Source organism: Trametes versicolor, assembly GCF_000271585.1.
Source record: "Trametes versicolor FP-101664 SS1 unplaced genomic scaffold TRAVEscaffold_9, whole genome shotgun sequence".
NCBI lineage: Eukaryota > Fungi > Basidiomycota > Agaricomycetes > Polyporales > Polyporaceae > Trametes > Trametes versicolor.
Window position 1 is genome coordinate 667,500 of NW_007360329.1, and position 16,199 is coordinate 683,698.

General features: G+C 59.9%; 5 protein-coding genes across 5 annotated transcripts; 2 read left to right on the forward strand and 3 right to left on the reverse strand.

Annotated features, from left to right (window-relative positions):
- Window positions 1-79: 79 nt before the first annotated feature.
- TRAVEDRAFT_171442 (uncharacterized protein) lies at window positions 80-2,048 on the forward strand. The gene is made up of 4 exons (XM_008043179.1): window positions 80-501; window positions 559-592; window positions 645-1,051; window positions 1,109-2,048. The coding sequence occupies exons 1-4, from the start codon at window positions 342-344 to the stop codon at window positions 1,687-1,689; spliced, it is 1,182 nt and encodes a 393-aa protein (XP_008041370.1). The 5' UTR covers window positions 80-341; the 3' UTR covers window positions 1,690-2,048.
- Window positions 2,049-2,422: 374 nt separating this feature from the next.
- TRAVEDRAFT_59914 (glycoside hydrolase family 51 protein) lies at window positions 2,423-9,931 on the reverse strand (the record flags this gene model as incomplete). The annotated part of the gene is made up of 33 exons (XM_008043180.1): window positions 2,423-2,894; window positions 3,065-3,167; window positions 3,220-4,066; window positions 4,122-4,337; window positions 4,392-4,533; window positions 4,582-4,875; window positions 4,938-5,152; window positions 5,224-5,429; window positions 5,493-5,618; window positions 5,747-5,902; window positions 6,000-6,681; window positions 6,741-6,854; window positions 6,920-6,962; window positions 7,022-7,044; window positions 7,101-7,121; window positions 7,177-7,262; window positions 7,317-7,401; window positions 7,452-7,475; window positions 7,529-7,569; window positions 7,626-7,709; window positions 7,765-7,823; window positions 7,878-7,903; window positions 7,966-8,033; window positions 8,090-8,129; window positions 8,198-8,268; window positions 8,338-8,411; window positions 8,481-8,580; window positions 8,705-8,759; window positions 8,822-9,159; window positions 9,211-9,372; window positions 9,432-9,467; window positions 9,521-9,548; window positions 9,800-9,931. The coding sequence occupies 23 exons, from the start codon at window positions 9,929-9,931 to the stop codon at window positions 6,451-6,453; spliced, it is 1,941 nt and encodes a 646-aa protein (XP_008041371.1). The 3' UTR covers window positions 2,423-2,894; window positions 3,065-3,167; window positions 3,220-4,066; window positions 4,122-4,337; window positions 4,392-4,533; window positions 4,582-4,875; window positions 4,938-5,152; window positions 5,224-5,429; window positions 5,493-5,618; window positions 5,747-5,902; window positions 6,000-6,450.
- A 674-nt stretch (window positions 9,932-10,605) lies between these two features.
- TRAVEDRAFT_171450 (uncharacterized protein) lies at window positions 10,606-13,024 on the reverse strand. The gene is made up of 14 exons (XM_008043181.1): window positions 12,914-13,024; window positions 12,496-12,788; window positions 12,422-12,429; window positions 12,275-12,340; window positions 12,163-12,213; window positions 11,941-12,101; window positions 11,860-11,880; window positions 11,727-11,809; window positions 11,553-11,668; window positions 11,480-11,498; window positions 11,206-11,342; window positions 11,090-11,138; window positions 10,967-11,034; window positions 10,606-10,908 (listed from the first exon to the last, which is right to left on the reverse strand). Exons 1-14 carry the CDS (start codon window positions 12,943-12,945, stop codon window positions 10,711-10,713), a joined length of 1,302 nt encoding a protein of 433 aa, XP_008041372.1. The 5' UTR covers window positions 12,946-13,024; the 3' UTR covers window positions 10,606-10,710.
- A 217-nt stretch (window positions 13,025-13,241) lies between these two features.
- Window positions 13,242-13,597, reverse strand: TRAVEDRAFT_59916 (uncharacterized protein). Its single transcript, XM_008043182.1, has one exon. It carries the CDS (start codon window positions 13,540-13,542, stop codon window positions 13,249-13,251), a length of 294 nt encoding a protein of 97 aa, XP_008041373.1. The 5' UTR covers window positions 13,543-13,597; the 3' UTR covers window positions 13,242-13,248.
- A 1,333-nt stretch (window positions 13,598-14,930) lies between these two features.
- TRAVEDRAFT_171451 (uncharacterized protein) lies at window positions 14,931-16,015 on the forward strand. The gene is made up of 3 exons (XM_008043183.1): window positions 14,931-15,394; window positions 15,505-15,721; window positions 15,776-16,015. Exons 1-2 carry the CDS (start codon window positions 15,080-15,082, stop codon window positions 15,670-15,672), a joined length of 483 nt encoding a protein of 160 aa, XP_008041374.1. The 5' UTR covers window positions 14,931-15,079; the 3' UTR covers window positions 15,673-15,721; window positions 15,776-16,015.
- The last annotated feature ends 184 nt before the right edge of the window (window positions 16,016-16,199 follow it).

Here is a 16,199-nt window from a genome sequence, read left to right on the forward strand (position 1 = left end):
CCTACGAGCGCTTGTAAAGCAATATATGTACTTTACGGCACCTGCCCCGGCTTGCTGCTCGCCTACTCCGATACCGTCTCCCCGAGTCTCACTTTCTCGCAGCGATGTCGCAGCTCCGTGCAAGGCCTCTGCGAAGGTTCGCACCCCAGAAGCCGCCTAAACCTCCGGCGACAGTCTGCAAGAATAGCTCGGCAGTCACGCACGTGGCCTGGTGATGGGCGGGTTGACGGCGGGGGCGATGTGAAGGGCTGGGTACACGGCTTGGTGCTCGCCCTTCTCAACCCTTCGCTCTTCTCTTCCTCATTCTCCAGTCTCCCTTTCGTCCCAGTCCGTCCACAGACATGCTCAGCCTACCGACCCTCGTCTCTCTTTTGCTCCTCGCTGTCCCCAACGCCGTTCTGGCAACCCCCTGCGTCTCTTTCGACGCCGACTTCAATCTCTTGGCCTTCGGTTTCGACGGCAAGGATTGGAATGCTGGCCAGCAGGACTCATGGACGAGCGGTGAGTACTGAGCTTAGACTATATGTGCCAGTTAGCTCAGTTCTACGTCGTGTGCAGGCTCCGCTACTGACATCACCGCCTCTGGAAGACCGTAAGTATTGTACGCTATGCGTCACACGCTCGTTACTAACCAGGCCCTTCAGACCATTCGACGGCAACAGCACCACCTGCTACCTCGCCCAGTTCTTCAACGCCGTTTACTTCATAAACGCGGACAAGGCCAACCCGTCCAACGTGCACATCTATGATGCCGGCGCCAAGTCATGGTCCACCCAGTCCGTGAACGCCGGTACCTTCGATGTCTTCTCCTTCGATACCATCCTCGACCACGACACGAACGTCTTCTACGCGGTCTCCCACAACGAGGTCTTCTTCCTGGACATGGGCAACCTCAAAACTGCCAACGCCACCGCTCTGGACTGGAATGATGTCCAGGCGGCGCCCTTCCCCGCCGACTACAAGCCCATCATGGGGCTCGCGCAGAACCACGTCCACTTCTTGAACGTCCCCGACATTCCCGCAGGCTCCGCTGACATCTTCGTCATTCACTGTATGTGCTGGTATATCTTTGCCGCTGCGTAGGTGTTAACCCGGTTGCCCCCTACAGTCTCGCTCTTCCAGCCTGCGCCCCAAGCGTACCCGCTCTCCGACGGCTCTGCGATTCCCAACTCGCACGGCCTCACAGCAAGCTTCTTCCAGGCCGAGGGCGTGCAGCAGGAGTTCGCCTTCATCCCCGACGACGGCTCGCTCACCTACGTCATCAACGTCGAGACAAACACCACCAAAACGATCGCCGGCCCGACGACGAAGGACGCAAACGCGCAGTACGCCGCGAGCATCACCGCGCTCGTCCAGCTCGACAGCACCGGCGCGCTCTCCTTCATCCCGTACAAGCAGGGCGACGACAGCGCGAACGGCGCCGCGACGTGGTCCGCCATCTCGAAGGTCGCCGCGGTCGCGCCCCCGACATCGTCTGGTGCCTCTGGCTCGTCGGCCTCGGCCGGAGCTTCCGGCACCGCTACCGGCTCTGCGTCGAAGTCGACCGGGTCTGCTGGTAGCAAGTCCGGCACGGCGACGGGTGCGGCTGCCGCTACGGGCACCGATGGCGCGAACGGTGCCCTGACGAACGCGGTGAGCTTCGGCGCTGTCGCGGGTGCCGTGATGGCGCTCTTCGCGGCGCTGCAGTAACCGTTACGCGCGTGTATGCATTCCGAGAGGGACATTTGTGCGCATGTTGGAAGACGGACGCTCTCACCGGATTACCCCCCACTAGCTATCGATCGTACTCCCCCCCACACTTACGCCTCCGCTTCCGCCTCACCCCTTACCTCTCTAGGATACGTGTTACGGACGCACTCACACCTCGGACACTAGTTACATGCCGTGCGCACTCCGCCTTTGGGGGATGATGATATACGGTATGCGGCGTCCCGCTCGTTACGAACTACGGTCTTTACCTGCGACTTGTCCGCTGGCGAGCTGGCCTTGGGTGGAACGTCCCTGTCCGTGCCCCGATTCGCGTCTGTCGTAATAATATATGATACCGCTAATGGCTGATACCATGAACATCGCACGATGAGCAAGGCTGTTGGTTGCAGGAGCGACCAGGTGGGTGTTGTTCAAGCGCTCATCCTTGCTGGCTTTAGGCAAGAAGAGCAATCATCTGCTGTATACCCCACGCCGTTCCATTCAGTATCTTAAGCTCTACATCGAAAGAATGTATCCGTCGTCCTACTGGGTCCAACACCTTGAGTACTGTGGCGAATGACTGAACCTGACTGCTTGCCTAAAACAGAGGTACGGGATTTTCCGGGCCGGCGATTGCAATATTTCGAATCTCGATCTCGATCAGTGCACATAATAAGCGCTGGTGTATATGCACTGACTGGCTTGCGCAGGACTCGGACTTGGAGGACGACCAGGCTCGGCTTCATACTCACTGCTCATCTACCATCTTGTCAACAAAACTAAGTCATAGGGCTCCGAATCTGCTACACTACTCTTAGGCTGCTAGGCTGCTTGCGCTCTCTCTCTCACCACCGTGGCTTGGACATGTCATAGAACCAGTCGCACCCTCCTCGCCTCCCTCGCCGCCCCAGCCCGACCCCGCTCGTTCCACCCGCGGTTCACCCACTCCCCTCCTGCTGCGCACTACGCCCGAGACCCGTCCCGCGAAAACACGACCGCGATGCACGCCTGGAACGTCTCCGTGCTGAGCGAGGCGACGTCGGACACGGAGCCGACGCTGCTCGTCGACTTTGGCGTCGCGAAGTACGTGTTCAACGCGGGCGACGGCACGGGGCGCGCGTGGCTCGGGAGCCACCACTCGTTCAGGAAGACGAAGGCGCTGTTCACGACCGCGGCGGGGACACAGCGGTGTGGCGGCGTGTCAGGTGCGTGAATGCTGCAGGGCTGCTGCTGCACAGTAGGCATCCCCACATACGATGCGTGTCTGAGAATAGATACGTTTGGTGTATCTAGCGTAGAGGTGGGGATGTCTACTGTGCTAATAGTCGGACCGTTGTGACCTGCGGAGCCGTGCATTAACGGTGAGTTTATGTAGGGCTCCTCATGCTTTGCGCGGACTCCGCCATCCCAAAGCTGGAGATTTTTGGTCCCTATGGTCTGATGCATTACCTTGCCACCATGCGCGGATATACGTACCGGTATGTGCGAATTTTATCATCGCACAGCTGTCGTGTGACAAGGTGGCTGCAGTTCGACCATGGCCGTGCAAGCAATCGAAGCGCCGTCCGCGCCCGTGTATTCACTCCAGACGGGCGACAAACCCCCACCGCCTCTATATACGGACGAATTCCTTACGGTTCACTCTATCCCCATCTATCCCTCTCCTAGTGCTCCGGAGGAGGGTGACGAGGTCGCGAATCCTATGATTGCATCCTCACTCGAGCCTGCCGACCGCCCGCTCAAGCGGAAACGCACACAGTCCCCCTCCGAACCCGCAAGACAAAAGAGCCCACCCGCCACGGACCACATAGTCGACACCGCATCGCCCGTCGAGAACACGTTCCTGCAACGTGCGCAGTCCCCCGATTTCAACCCGACGGCACTAGTCGGGGACGAAGCGCAGGAATGGCGCAAGTTGCTCCTCCAGGAGATGTTCCCGATGCAGCCGCCGAAGCAGGACCCTACGGTCTCGAAGGGCGCAAAGAGCAAGGACAAGGACAAGGCGCAGGAGAAGGCCCGCGTCGCGCAGGTCTTCGCAAAGAAGACACTGACCGCAGGACGCGACGCGGACACCGAGGGCCCTGTGAAGCCGCTCGTCGGGAACCACGCGCGGTATTCGCGTTTGCCCTCGGTGGTGGAGGGTAGCGATGCGCACACGCAGCCGGCGCTCCCGACGCTTGCGTACCTGCTCATTGGCCCGAGCGTACGTGGCAAGTTTGACGCGAAGAAGGCGGAGGAGCTGGGCGTACCGAAGGGTCCGATTCGCGGGAAGCTCACGCGGGGTGAGGCCATCACTTTCGAGGTCGACGACGGTGCGGGCGGGAAGACCCAGCGGACGGTGAAGCCGGAGGACTGCGTTGGGCCGAGCGAGGTTGCGCAGGTCAGTCGTCGCGGATCCTGTTTGATTATCTAGCGATGCTGATGTTTGTGACCAGGCGGTGCTCATTGTGGACGTGCCTTCACCCGCATATATTCCGTCACTCATCGCGTCCTTCACGGAATCGTCGTTCTTCTCGAAGTACCGCTCGCGTACGGTAGAAGGGCGGAAGGAACACCCCACGCACGTAGTGTTCCACCTCTGCGGCGAGGGCGTCCTGGAAGACGAGCGGTACAAGGCGTTCATGAACGGCTTTTCCAACGAAACTCATGTAAGTATGGTAAGATTACATGCGTCGAATGATGTGCTCAACATACCCTTACAGCATATCGTATCTTCGCGACAGCACACGCCGGATATGACCGTTTTTGGGAGGTCTGCGCTCGTTCAAGCGAAACTAAACCAGCTCGATGCAGACATGTTCCCGCTCACGAAGTACAGCCTAGAACCTGCGCAAGATTTTTCGTGTGCGTGCCTTTTCCCCTGCAAAGACCACAAAATCTCATATACCGCAGTGATGACTGGACTCCCTCCAAAGACGAGTCTTTCCCGTAGAAACCTGATGGTGCATGTGCGACCTCTTCGCTCACCCATAGCCGACGACAAGGCGCACGAGGATGAGTTCGGTAACCTGGTCGCATCGGGTTCATCCCCCGAGCTGTCAGACAACGTCCGGCAAACGTTCGCGGAAGTCAAGAATCTTGTCGATGCACGCGTCGCACGCAATAGTCCCAGAGCTCAGCCTGGGGACGACGTCGTGGTCACCCCGCTGGGCACGGGAAGCGCGATCCCAACGAGGCTACGCAACGGTACGTCACCCACGCCCGATGTTCTCAAGGGTGTCACCGAACGTTGATCGATTGCGCCTCAGTCTCCGGGACGCTCATCCAGATACCCAGGTACGGCACGGTCCTGCTCGACTGTGGGGAGGGTACCTGGGGCCAACTCGCGCGCTCGTTTGGGAACGACCCCGCGCGGACGAGCGGCGTGTGGGCAGTGCTACGCGACCTAAAGTGCATCTACCTCAGCCACATGCACGGCGACCATCACATGGGCCTGTCGCGCATACTGCAGATGCGCACTCTCGTACGTTCCGCCACCCACGCCGCGTACGCTTCTTCGAAACTCAGACGATGTGTGCCGTTATCATTTGCTAGATGCGACCGCCACCGTCGGAACCGCTCTACGTCGTCGGCCAACGGCAGCACCTCATGTACCTCACAGAACGGCAGGAGCTTGAGGACCTCGGGCTCGCAGATCCAAACGGCGTCGTCATGGTCCTCTCCGATTCGCTCAACTGGCGGCCCGCGCGCCCCTACGCCCGGATTCAGCCGCAAGACGAGCCGTTCATGTCTGACGGGATGTGCGCTCCCTCCCTCGCTTGATTAATATGTGTACGCGTGATTGACGGCTGCCGCGATGCCAGGTCTATCCAGAACGCGGACGCAATGTGCCGCGCGCTCGGCCTCGAGAGTTTCACGACGGTCGACGTCGCGCACCGCATCCGCTGCTACGGCTGCATGCTTCGGCACGAAGACGGGTGGAGCATCTGGTACGTGCACGCCTTCCTTTTCCCGCTTGACGGTGACAGCGCCTCCCGCGACGCTGCTTCGCGGAGTGCGAGCGGGGGTGGTACGGCGGCGGAGCATGCTGACGCGTTGTTCCATTGTCGCCTTCCAGCTTCTCCGCGGACACCATGCCGTCCGAGAACCTGGTGCGCGTCGGGCGTGGGGCCACGCTGCTGATCCACGAGTCGAGCATGAGCCCGGAGGAAGAGAAGCTCGCGCGTGAGAAGGCCCACAGCACGTCCGCGCAGGCGATTGACGTCGCTAAACGGTGCGTGTTCCCCCTCCCACCGCCGTCCCGCGGGGCGCGCGCAGTACCGCTCGCTTGCGCCCTGCTACGATGCTGACTTCGCGCCTGACGCCCACAGGATGAACGCGCAGAAGGTGCTGCTCACGCACTTCTCCGCGCGGTACCCCGGCATGCCGCCCCGCCGGGGCGATGGCCCTAGCGCGGGGGGCGACCCTGTGGTCGGCATCGCGTTCGACTTTGCGCGCCTGCGACTGGGCGACATGTGGAAGCTGAACGCGTACCTGCCCGCGATCCACCAGATGTTCGACGAGTTTGGGGAGGAGGACCCGATGGAGATAGACCTCACAAAACTACAGTAGGGCCGTACGGCCGCACTAGCTACGCTCGCATACATTCGCCTAGCAGTCGGGAGACTCAGATACAACCTAATCCGCACACATCCGTCTGCGTCTCGGACGCCCCCGTCCTGAATTACGGCACCGGTGCACACTTTGCAATTGCATTCCGGCAGCCCCGGATCCGCGCCATTCATCGACCCCTGGTCCTCGTGCTGCGTGCGGCTTCTTCGTTCACTGGGTGGTGACGGTGATGACGCTGACGCTGAACGCGGGAGCGTTGTACGTGAACGTCTTGCCGGTCGTGATAGTGCTGGTCTGGGGAACGACGGCGTTCGGCGCCTCGGGCGTGTTGCTCGCCGTCTCGGCCCCGGTCAGGACCTGCAGCGTGCCGGTGCTGGAGACGGTGCTGAACTGGGTCAGCGAGAAGGTGAGACTCTGGGCGGTGTTGCCGGCGTTCGCGATCTGGACGAGGTGGGCGGTAAGCGATGCACTGAAGCGTCTCATGAGGCATTTATGCTTACTTTGATGAACGTCTGGCCAGAGGTGGAGGAGCGCGTGACGCTCCAGTGCAGCGTGCCGCCGTTGGTCGGGAGCGTGCTCGGGAGGTATTGGTCGCCCTTGTTGGTGGCGAACAGCTGGTGAACACAACGTCAGCGTTCGGAGGCTCTTACCATCGCGGGTGCACATGGGTCGCGCGCACCTTCTGGGCGTAGAAGCTCGTCGATTTAATAACGGAGCCGGCGCTATGCACACCCGTGTCAGCGGGATAACGTGAGAGAACTGCGGGGGGGACTCCACGCACTCGTAGGAAACTAGGTCGGGGGTCTGGGAACGGGCGCCATGAGGCGTGCTTCGAAGAACGAGTTAAAAACGCGACGTACCCATTGAGTGGAGTTGACGTGCTGCCGAAGGACGAGGATCAGCACTGCGACGCGAAGTCGTTACGAGATGTCTCACCTGCAGGAGCGGCGCGTACGACGCGGCGAAGACAATGTCGCTGTTGCGCTCGAGACCGGTCATGAAGGCAGCCTCGCCGGAAGCGCCTAGCAATGTAGCGATGAGTGTGGTCCCTATCGCATGGGGAAATTTGCACGTACTCTGCACAGTTGGGAATGCCAAGCGACCGTCTGCGACGGAGCCAAAGAGGTCGTTCGCGTTGGTGGAAATAGCGGCGTACTCTCCCTGCGAAAGTTTAGCGATGCGATCGGAGCGCATGTTTTCATTGTCTATACCTCAAAGTATGTGGTGCCGTTGCGCTGGAACGATCGTCGGTCAGGGTCTTCAATTAGCCCAGGACGGACCCACGCACCTGGAACCCGTCGTAATAGAACGCGTTTTGGTAGAACCATGCTAGATGACGCTCGTGGTCGGACCGTAGCTCGCGTGCAATAGAGGTGGGCACTTACTCGGCGTCTGATAGACGTGCACATCATACGACTGCGGGACTGGGGACAGAACAGGGTTCCAGGCGTTGCTGGTGGCAATGAACCCTTAAAATTAACGGAGTCAGCATCTGTGGGAAGGCCGACCCGATGCCCGACGCACGGATTGAGGGGAACTCGGCCTGGAGTGAGGACACGAAGTCGTGCCAGCGGTAGGGGTACCTGTTTCAAGAGTAGGTCAGTTGTGCCCGTCTCCGCACTCCACGCATAACGCACGTGCTGGGAGCGCTACCAATGAAGTCCTGGGTAGATAGAGCTTCATCAGAACACTCGGAAAGGGCGACGGAGTCCACTGTGGCCGTACCTCGTTTCCTACTTCCACGAAGCGGAGCGCGAATGGCTCAGGGTGGCCAAGGGAAGCGCGGAGCGCCGCTGCAAGGCCGCCGTTGGTCAGAAATAAGCTCGAATGGCGCACATACCCCACCTACCAGCAGAGCTCTTTGCAGGGTCCCCGATGACAAAGTTAATCTAGAGAACCATGCCGCCGTGTCAGAAGACAGAAGAGGCCCGTCCGCCGAGCGCGGGAAGAAGTTCACCTGATCCGCCGCCTGCTGAATGTAGGGTGGGAGTGCGCTCTCAGCCACGCTTGTGCCACCGAGGGCGTAGCCTGGGTGGGATATCAGATTCAGTGTAAGCGAGCGGCCTTGAGTGCTGCCATCGCGGACGGAGTACTCGCCTGCCCAGACCGCCATGATGGGCTCCATGCCCGTGTCTTCGAAAAACTCGAGGTACTCCAGAAGACCCAGACCGCTATAACGCATTGCATGCAACGTGTCAGGTCCAGGGCGGGTTCCCTTCATCGTGGGAAGAGACGCTCACTCCGTGTTCACATATCCCCAGTCGCCCGACCGGCCGGGGCGGTCCAAAAGCGAGCCAACGGTCGCGTTCCACTGCCACCGAGTCGCCGTCGTTTGACCCTGCAGAACGAAGCGCTCTCAGACGCCGTCATCGCGCGGGAATGCATGGTAACAGTCTCACCTCCTATATATCATGCGATGTTTGTGAGTATGTGCCTGTCAGGATAAGCGCGACGGCTGGACATACCAGGTTGTTCCCGCCTGGGAAGCGGAAAAAGGACGGGCCCATCTCGGTCAGAGTCTATCATCGCACAATGTATCAGGCCCGCTTCTTGCGCCTGGATGCATTCAGACGCGACCCACCTCGGCGAGGTCAGCGCGTATCCCGTTCGGCCTGTTCTTGAACGTGGGAGGGAAGAGCGAGAACATGGCGAAGTTGATGGTCTGGCCGGCGCCGGCGGCTCCGTCGATCGTCACGAAGAAGCTGTTGCTGACGTCGGAGGCAGAGGCGGTAGGGTGGAGGTCGAGGTTCACCTGCGTCCACTTGGTGGTCGTCCCGCGGATCTGCGTGGAGTTCTGTGCGAGTATCTTCCCCGCATTCGTCTGCAGGCCCACGGTGAGCGCCCCGGCGAATGAGGTGGACGTGGGGAAGCGGAAAAAGAGCGATGCTTTGTAGGTCGAGGCGGAATCGACCTTGATTCCTGTACGACTATGAGCTTCTGCTGCGGAGCGAGCGTTCATAAAATGCATACCCCAGAAACCCTCGTTCGTGAAGCCGACCCGGCCACTCGATCCACTCGGGACGGTGAACTGGAGAGAGTTCGGCAAAGCTGCGGAGACAGGGGTCGAATCTTTGACTACAGTCAAGCCGGCGTTGCTGATTGGGTGCCATGCTGTGAGTGCAGCGGCAGTGTCTATGCATAAAACGATGAGGATTGAACGCCCAACCACCGGATATCTGACGGCGCCGTACTTGGGGTGACTTGTTGGAAAGCCCTGTTTTGCAACACTGGCACAAGATAGGTCAGATGACTCTCTGAAACATTACGGAAGCAAACTCACACTCCGCATATAGACCTCCATCTCCGCTCTACATAGTGGGCGAATGCGAGAAAGGCAATGAGTTCCTGCAACATTTCGTGCCAGCGCTACAACTTACATGCTAGAAGATATTGAGCGTCAGGAAAACACCGAACATACAAGTGGTTTGAAATACGCTTACGTTGATGTCCTGTCAGGGTCCAATACAAATACCCCTTCCGTGAACCGCTTCTAGCCAAAAGACATGTATGGAAGCGTACCTCAAACATGAGGCCATCTGCGGTTGCGAAGTATAAGCACGATAACGGCCACACCGAACAGGAAGGACGTACACAACGTGGAAGGCACAGTGTGACTTGGGCTCTTGTTCACAGTGACAGTGACAGCGAGGCATTGCGCCACGAAGGCTCCGAGAAGGACAAGCAGCTTCATCGTGTACAGCACGTCTTCCAGCAGAGACAAGCGTCAGACGTCCCCGTAGCGCACGCCGCGTCGCTTTATACCCCCCTGCGGCCCGTGCGCGGCGTGCTTCACGACGAGAAGGCCAGCAGACGGGGAAACGTGGCCATTGAAGTCCGGTGGAACTGTGGACATCAGCCGGCTCCTGACGTAGTGCGACGGCGACGAGCATATGCTCGCCCCCTCTCGCCCCCTGAAAGAAGGGCCTCTGCGCCCGCCGCGTGACGGCGGGGCGCGCTCACGAGCCTGCCCGCACAGCGGACGGGCCGAACCAGATGACGCGAAATGGTTCTGAGCACGCGTATCAGCATGAGGTTTACGTTCAGAACAGAAACTATGTTCGCACCGGGTGAGGGAAAGCACAGGCTAAAGCCCAGTCCGCCGCCGGTACCATTATTTCGAACGTCAGCTGTGTTCGGTGTACATCATCCCCGCTCAGGTGCATTAAAAGGATCAGCAAGCCCAGGTGCGAGGTTCGTAGGAAGTGTCATCTGACGAGGCGGTCAAGAGGGAAACTCGTCCCGGCGGCACACCCACTCCCGGTGGCGGTGCTGTTTGTGGCGCAATTTCGCGTACCGTCCGGCGCCTTTGCGGCTCGCTCGTAATTTAACATCTGCGCGTAGGAACGAAAAGTAATGGATCGTTAAGGGTTATATAATACATACAGAGTTCTAGGGTGGTCCGAAGCACGTCTATAGTAGAGATAACATAGCACGGTCCGGCATAACCAAGAAGGGGACAACCCGCGTCAATCACTCCGCGTCTGCGTCTGACACTGGCAAGTCGTCCTGCTCTTCCTGGTCCCACCCAGCCTCCTTGATCGCGGAGACCTCGCTCTGCGCCACCTCCCGGACGGCGATGCCGTACTTATTTTTGTAGAACACGATCGCGCCCTCCTCCTCGATGAAGACACACTCGGTGAACGAGCGGTAGAGCGCGTAGAACGTATTCTGTCAGGCAACCATCAATGAAACTGCCCAGCCCCGGAGCGCGGCCTGTCCAACGCACCGTCGAGTCGTAATTATAGTGATCACCGAGGACAGTCTTGATCGCTTCCGTGACGGCGGGCTGGTTGTCTGGGCGGGCCCGTTTCAGCGTGAGCGTGACGGCCAAGCTAGAGTGGGAGCTTACAGAACGGGACGTGGGAGAAGAAGTGGTGCGCGACGTGGTCGTGCGCAACCTGTGGCCGTGGCGCAAGTCAGACGTCGGTCATGCAAGGATCGGGCGGTGCGAGTGAGACGACCCACGTTGTGGAAGAAGAACCGGCCGATCCAGCCCAGCGTCGGGCGGTCCACCGTCGCGGCGGCGCCCCTTAGGAACGACCATTCCTCTTGGCGATAGTGCGGGATGGTCGGATCGGAGTGGTGCAGGAAGGTGATCATCACTGTGAAGGAGGATGCGCGTTGCTCAGCGCGAACTCTTCGGAGCCCAGGCGGGGCGCGAGAACTTACCGATCCTATGGCGCACACGCAGTTGGAGAACCTTGGGTCAGGAGAGCAGACATCTAGAAGGCAGGAGGCGCGTACCAATGGTTGCACAACTGCGGAAGAGTGGAGTCGGTATCGCGCATGACCAGTTCAGGAAGACCACTTACCACGTATGGAATGAAGTAATACATCGCGAGCGCCGTCCAGCCGTATGTTCGGGCGAACAGGTACAGAAGAGACATCATGCCGATGAGCCCGACGTCAGAGATGAATATGCCCAGACCTGTGAGAACGACATGAGCGAGCGTCATACGGAAGCGCGGAAGAACGGGTGCACTTACGCTGCTCCTTCTTGAAAAGCGCGGAATACGGGGAGAAGTGATTGGTGCCCTTCGGGTACATTTTGGAGCCCAGCAGATTGAACCTATCGGGGAGTTCAGCTGCCTATCTGGCCGGTGTGGCTTCCGTGCTCACGTCAGATATAGCCACCAACCCCTGGATACAGCATTAGCACGCAGCCCGCGCAGCGAGCGTAGATAGCTGTCGGAAACTCACATCGCCTGCATAACAAACATTCTGATCATCGTGAAGAGCGGCGTTTCCTCGAGAACTTCGGCGTAGTCCGCGGTGGTGGCGCGCTCCTTCGGCGGCAGATCATAGTGACTACGCAAGTGGGGGACGTAGTTCTCGTCGCGCTCGATGGAGTTGACGGCTTTCTGTTGCAGACCACATGCATGAGCGCGATCATCATCGCTCGGGGAACATATCGATACCCACGTGATGTGCGTTGTGGCTTGCTTTCCACGCGAAAAAAGGAGCGAGGATGAACTGTCATGACGCGATGAGTACGCCTCATTCAGGCACGCGGCGCGGGAGGGAACGCGCGCACCGTATCGAGGCAGAAACCCAGGATATTGTTAGCCCACCAGGAGCGGTAGAGCGTCCCATGGCCGAGCTGTGGGGAGACGGCGGGGTCAGCGACATGGGTTCTGTGCCTGGCAGCAACTCAAATTCAAGCCAAAGTGACTGCACCCACTTCGTGCGCTGTTGGGGGTCACACACCGACGATCAGCACCCGACTCGAGGCGGAGCGCCAGGGACGGCACGCACCGATGCAGAAGAACGAGGCGAAGGCGATGCCCTGCCACCACCAGTACACGAGCCAGAGCGCGGCGCGGGCGAGGGCGGGCTGCCACGGGGCGGTCAGGGGGACATAGCCCCCGAAGGAGGTGGTGACGAGAGGCTCGATCGAGGCGCCGAAGCCGAAGAAGAGGATGCAGAAGAAGACGTCGCGGAGTACGTAGCCGGTGGACCGGAGTGGGTCCTTTTGAAGAAGGTGCTTGGGAACTGCGTCGTGGAGCTGCTTGAGAGTGGCCGTCGGCGGCACGAATGGACGCGCGAGCCTGGTGTGAGGTTGAGCATGTGTACCGTGCATGTATCTTATCATGGCGACTTCCCCGCCTGCGCCGCGCCGCGGGAGGCGGGGCCGCGGCGGCGGGGAGTAGCGCACGGCGGAGAGTGGGCGCACCTCTGCTCGTACTCGGGACCGTGGCTGAACATGGTGGTAGCGCAGATCGGGGGACCCTGATCGTACTGGCGAGAAGGGGAGGACGGGGAGGAGAGAGGGCGATCGAGAGGGGTTGAGAAGGTGTGCCAGAAGGAAGAGTGGACCTGCGGACACAATCTCCCCGACCGTTCTGCTTAAGTACCTCGCGCACGCCCCTTCTCCCGCGCAGCGCGAGGGAGACTTGCCGCGCGTCGCGTAATGTCTCAAATGGGCCAATAATGTGGGGAGCTCCGACATGACTTTGAGCGAACGAGTTAAATTCGGCCGCTCCGGGCCTGCGTCAGTTGCGGGCGTCGTCAATCAATCGGACACGATGCTGGGCAGGGGTGTTCTCCGTTTCTCAGTGCCACGCGTGTGTCCGGGAACGCACGAACCGTGGGCCGTCTGAAGGGAACGAGACCCGGCGGAGAGCGTGGTAGACGGCGCCATGTCGCCCATCCAAGCATCATGGACGAGCCTAAAGCGGCAATCCATCTCGGGCACGCAGGGGCTCGGGAGTGGAAAATGGACGAAGGGTGCCGAGAGTACGAGCGAGACGCCGCGCTGGCGACGATTGGGAAGTCTGACGTGCGTTCGTCTGATCTCGGCATAGCGTGCGCGGGCGAGGAAAAGTCACTTGAACGCACATGGCACGGCAGACACCGCAGGCCGTTCTCAGCCCTGTTTTGCTTCTTAATGCCCCCACCGCGTTCCTGTCTTCTTCGAAGGCTCAGGTGAGCACTCGGACGAGCTCTAATAGGCAACTGGCGCCGATGAGTGGAACGGTGCTGGGGTGGAAATAACGCGTCGCAGTGAATTCTTCGCTGCAGCGCGCTGGAACGACGAGATCCCCCGCGGCGGCCTTTGCCGCAGAGCTTATTTTGGGCTCCCACGGCGCACGATAAAGCATCCCTGACATGCGACGTCAAACCCAGTGCGGCCAGAGATTGCCAGGATCTCGCTGCGGGTTCGGCGGAAGTACCGCTGAATAAGCTCGCACGGCGTGCACTCGACGATCTCTCTCAATCACCATATATTTCGCTCCCACTCAAACAGGGTAAGCGAACAAGGAGAATTATTACGCAGCGTCCACGGGCCAGCACTAGTCTCCGTCCAGCACGTTTGGGGGTGGCAAGAGCTGATGCAGCATCAGGCCAAGTGACCCATGTCCGTGCAGATAGCTGCGGTGGGAACCTTCTGGGCGCGGCGCCAGGCGGAGCCCCGACATATCCCGACTTCGGCCTGCTGCGACATAACTCTCCCGCTAAGCACCTGGCAGAAAAGCTGATGGAGCGTTCCACCCTCCCGCATGTGAAGATGCAGTGGGCACGATAGGTTCGCCAGGGTAAAGTTCGGTGGGGCTTACGTGGAGCACGAATGGAGAACACTTCCAATGCAGGGTGACCACGAGGTCGGGTTGCATAACGAGCTACAGGGCGGCGCAGTGGCATGAATCAGGCCAATACGCCGTCGCTGTATGAGAACATGGCATGGGGCCGCAGGAGCCGGTGCACGGGGAAGACACATACCGAGCGAATAAATGTTTGATCAGCGCGATTAACGGCGTGCGCACTGTCAGCGGGTGACATGTCCGCGCAAGAGGATATGCAAAGCAGCGAGGCTGCGCATCTGGCGGTGATTCGCACCGTGGCTGGCGGGCAAGCAAGTGTGCTCTCGTCATGCAATCTATCTCCAGGATCTAACGGGAGGGAAACGAGGGACTGGGGCGATTTGACCGGACATTGCAGGAAGGCATGCAGGCAGGCCCGAGACGATGTCACCAGAAGAGACGTTGTGCAAGCCAGATGAGAGCCCAGACAGCCTCGAGGCACGGCGCGCCGACAGGGTCGATGCACCCGCCCGCATGCGTGGTCGACGGCGGAGGACAAGGCGCGGACCCGCTACGCGCCGACGAGGACGCGAGGACGCGCCGTTGTTTACACTCTCACGCGCGGCACGTGCACCCCCTTTTGGGCAGCCCGCTCGCCCCGCCGCGCACCCACCTGCTCGCTGCCTCTCCCGACCACCGCGTCCCTCGCGCCGCCCATTCTCCACGTCCGAGTCTCGTCGACACTTCACCGCACGCCCGGGTATCTCCTTGCTATCAGGCTCGCGCCATCTTGCTGGGTTTGGGACAGCCTCGCCCTCATGTCGACGGAACAGGTGGACTACTCCATGTCCCAGCTGTCGCTCGGCTCCAATGCATCGGACGTCGAGGACTGGGATCGTTCCATGAGCAGCGACGTTGATCCAAACCACTCGAACACCCCAAGAAACTCCGTCTCCTTTCCCGGGCACGGCGCAGCGGACAACGAGGGCACCCCGGGACGTAATATGTCGCTAGGCCGGGGTGACGGCAAGCGGACGTTGAGCGAACTGCTCAAGCTGCACGCGGAGAAGGGCACGGACGTCAATTTCACCCAGGAGGAGGCGAGCAGGGTCGCAGATGTGCTGGGGCAATGGGTGGGTGTCCGACCCTTCACGCTTTTTCTTGGTGCCCCGCTATGAACCATCTCCGAGCCTTCCCTGCATCTCGCCATTACCCGGGACGGATGCTAACATCCTATCAACAGATCAATTCCGCCTCGTCCCCATACGAAGCCGAAGACGACTTTTTCAGCAGGCAGCATTCGCAGGACGATTCATCAATAGCCACCCGGTCGCCCTCGGGCGGGTTCGAGACCCCGAGCAGGCCCAGAGGGCAGAGCGAGAGCGTCGTGAGCAATGGCGCTCAGTCATGACCCCCAGAACAGCCTCGTGCAGGATAGGATTGGTGGATTGCAGACGCACGTAAGTCCTTCGCGATCATCCAGGCCGTGATTACCTCGTGCTCACGCGTCGCAGGATATCTACCCACACATCCCCTTTTGGCTACCATGGAACGTCGTTTACGACACCTCACGACCACTCACGACCACTCACGACGCGACCCTTGGGATTACAACATATTGCTTATATTTATACGCTTCATCTTCCACCTCTCATGCCACCCCCATTTGTGATAGATTCCGGGCTCCGGAGGAGACTCGTAATACTCTGCTGTACATACCTCGCTCTCGAATGCTCTCGCTCAACCATCGATCCGTCTGATGTGCCTGCCTGACAAACCACAGCGTGCTGTCTTGGAGTCGGTTACAAGATTGCCTCCCGAAACATTAATGGGAACGTGCCGGCGGTGCGTTCAATAGTATCCGGGGCATTGTTTGTGTGTGTTAGGATCCAAAGCTGTTGCCATACACACGCAAACACAGCGCGCCACTGCCATCGC

Excerpts from the sequence above, each read along its gene's own strand:
- TRAVEDRAFT_171442 (XM_008043179.1), top strand. The coding sequence starts at position 342 with ATGCTCAGCCTACCGACCCTCGTCTCTCTTTTGCTCCTCGCTGTCCCC. Across the intron at positions 593-644 it reads ATCACCGCCTCTGGAAGACC|ACCATTCGACGGCAACAGCA; the intron begins GTAAGTATTGTA and ends CAGGCCCTTCAG. Across the intron at positions 1,052-1,108 it reads TGACATCTTCGTCATTCACT|TCTCGCTCTTCCAGCCTGCG; the intron begins GTATGTGCTGGT and ends TGCCCCCTACAG.
- TRAVEDRAFT_171450 (XM_008043181.1), bottom strand. The coding sequence starts at position 12,945 with ATGTTCAGCCACGGTCCCGAGTACGAGCAGAG. Across the intron at positions 12,789-12,913 it reads GGTCCCGAGTACGAGCAGAG|GCTCGCGCGTCCATTCGTGC; the intron begins GTGCGCCCACTC and ends ACCTCACACCAG. Across the intron at positions 12,214-12,274 it reads TGGGTTTCTGCCTCGATACG|TTCATCCTCGCTCCTTTTTT; the intron begins GTGCGCGCGTTC and ends GCGTCATGACAG.
- TRAVEDRAFT_59916 (XM_008043182.1), bottom strand. The coding sequence starts at position 13,542 with ATGCCGAGATCAGACGAACGCACGTCAGACTTCCCAATCGTCGCCAGC.
- TRAVEDRAFT_171451 (XM_008043183.1), top strand. The coding sequence starts at position 15,080 with ATGTCGACGGAACAGGTGGACTACTCCATGTCCCAGCTGTCGCTCGGC. Across the intron at positions 15,395-15,504 it reads CAGATGTGCTGGGGCAATGG|ATCAATTCCGCCTCGTCCCC; the intron begins GTGGGTGTCCGA and ends TCCTATCAACAG.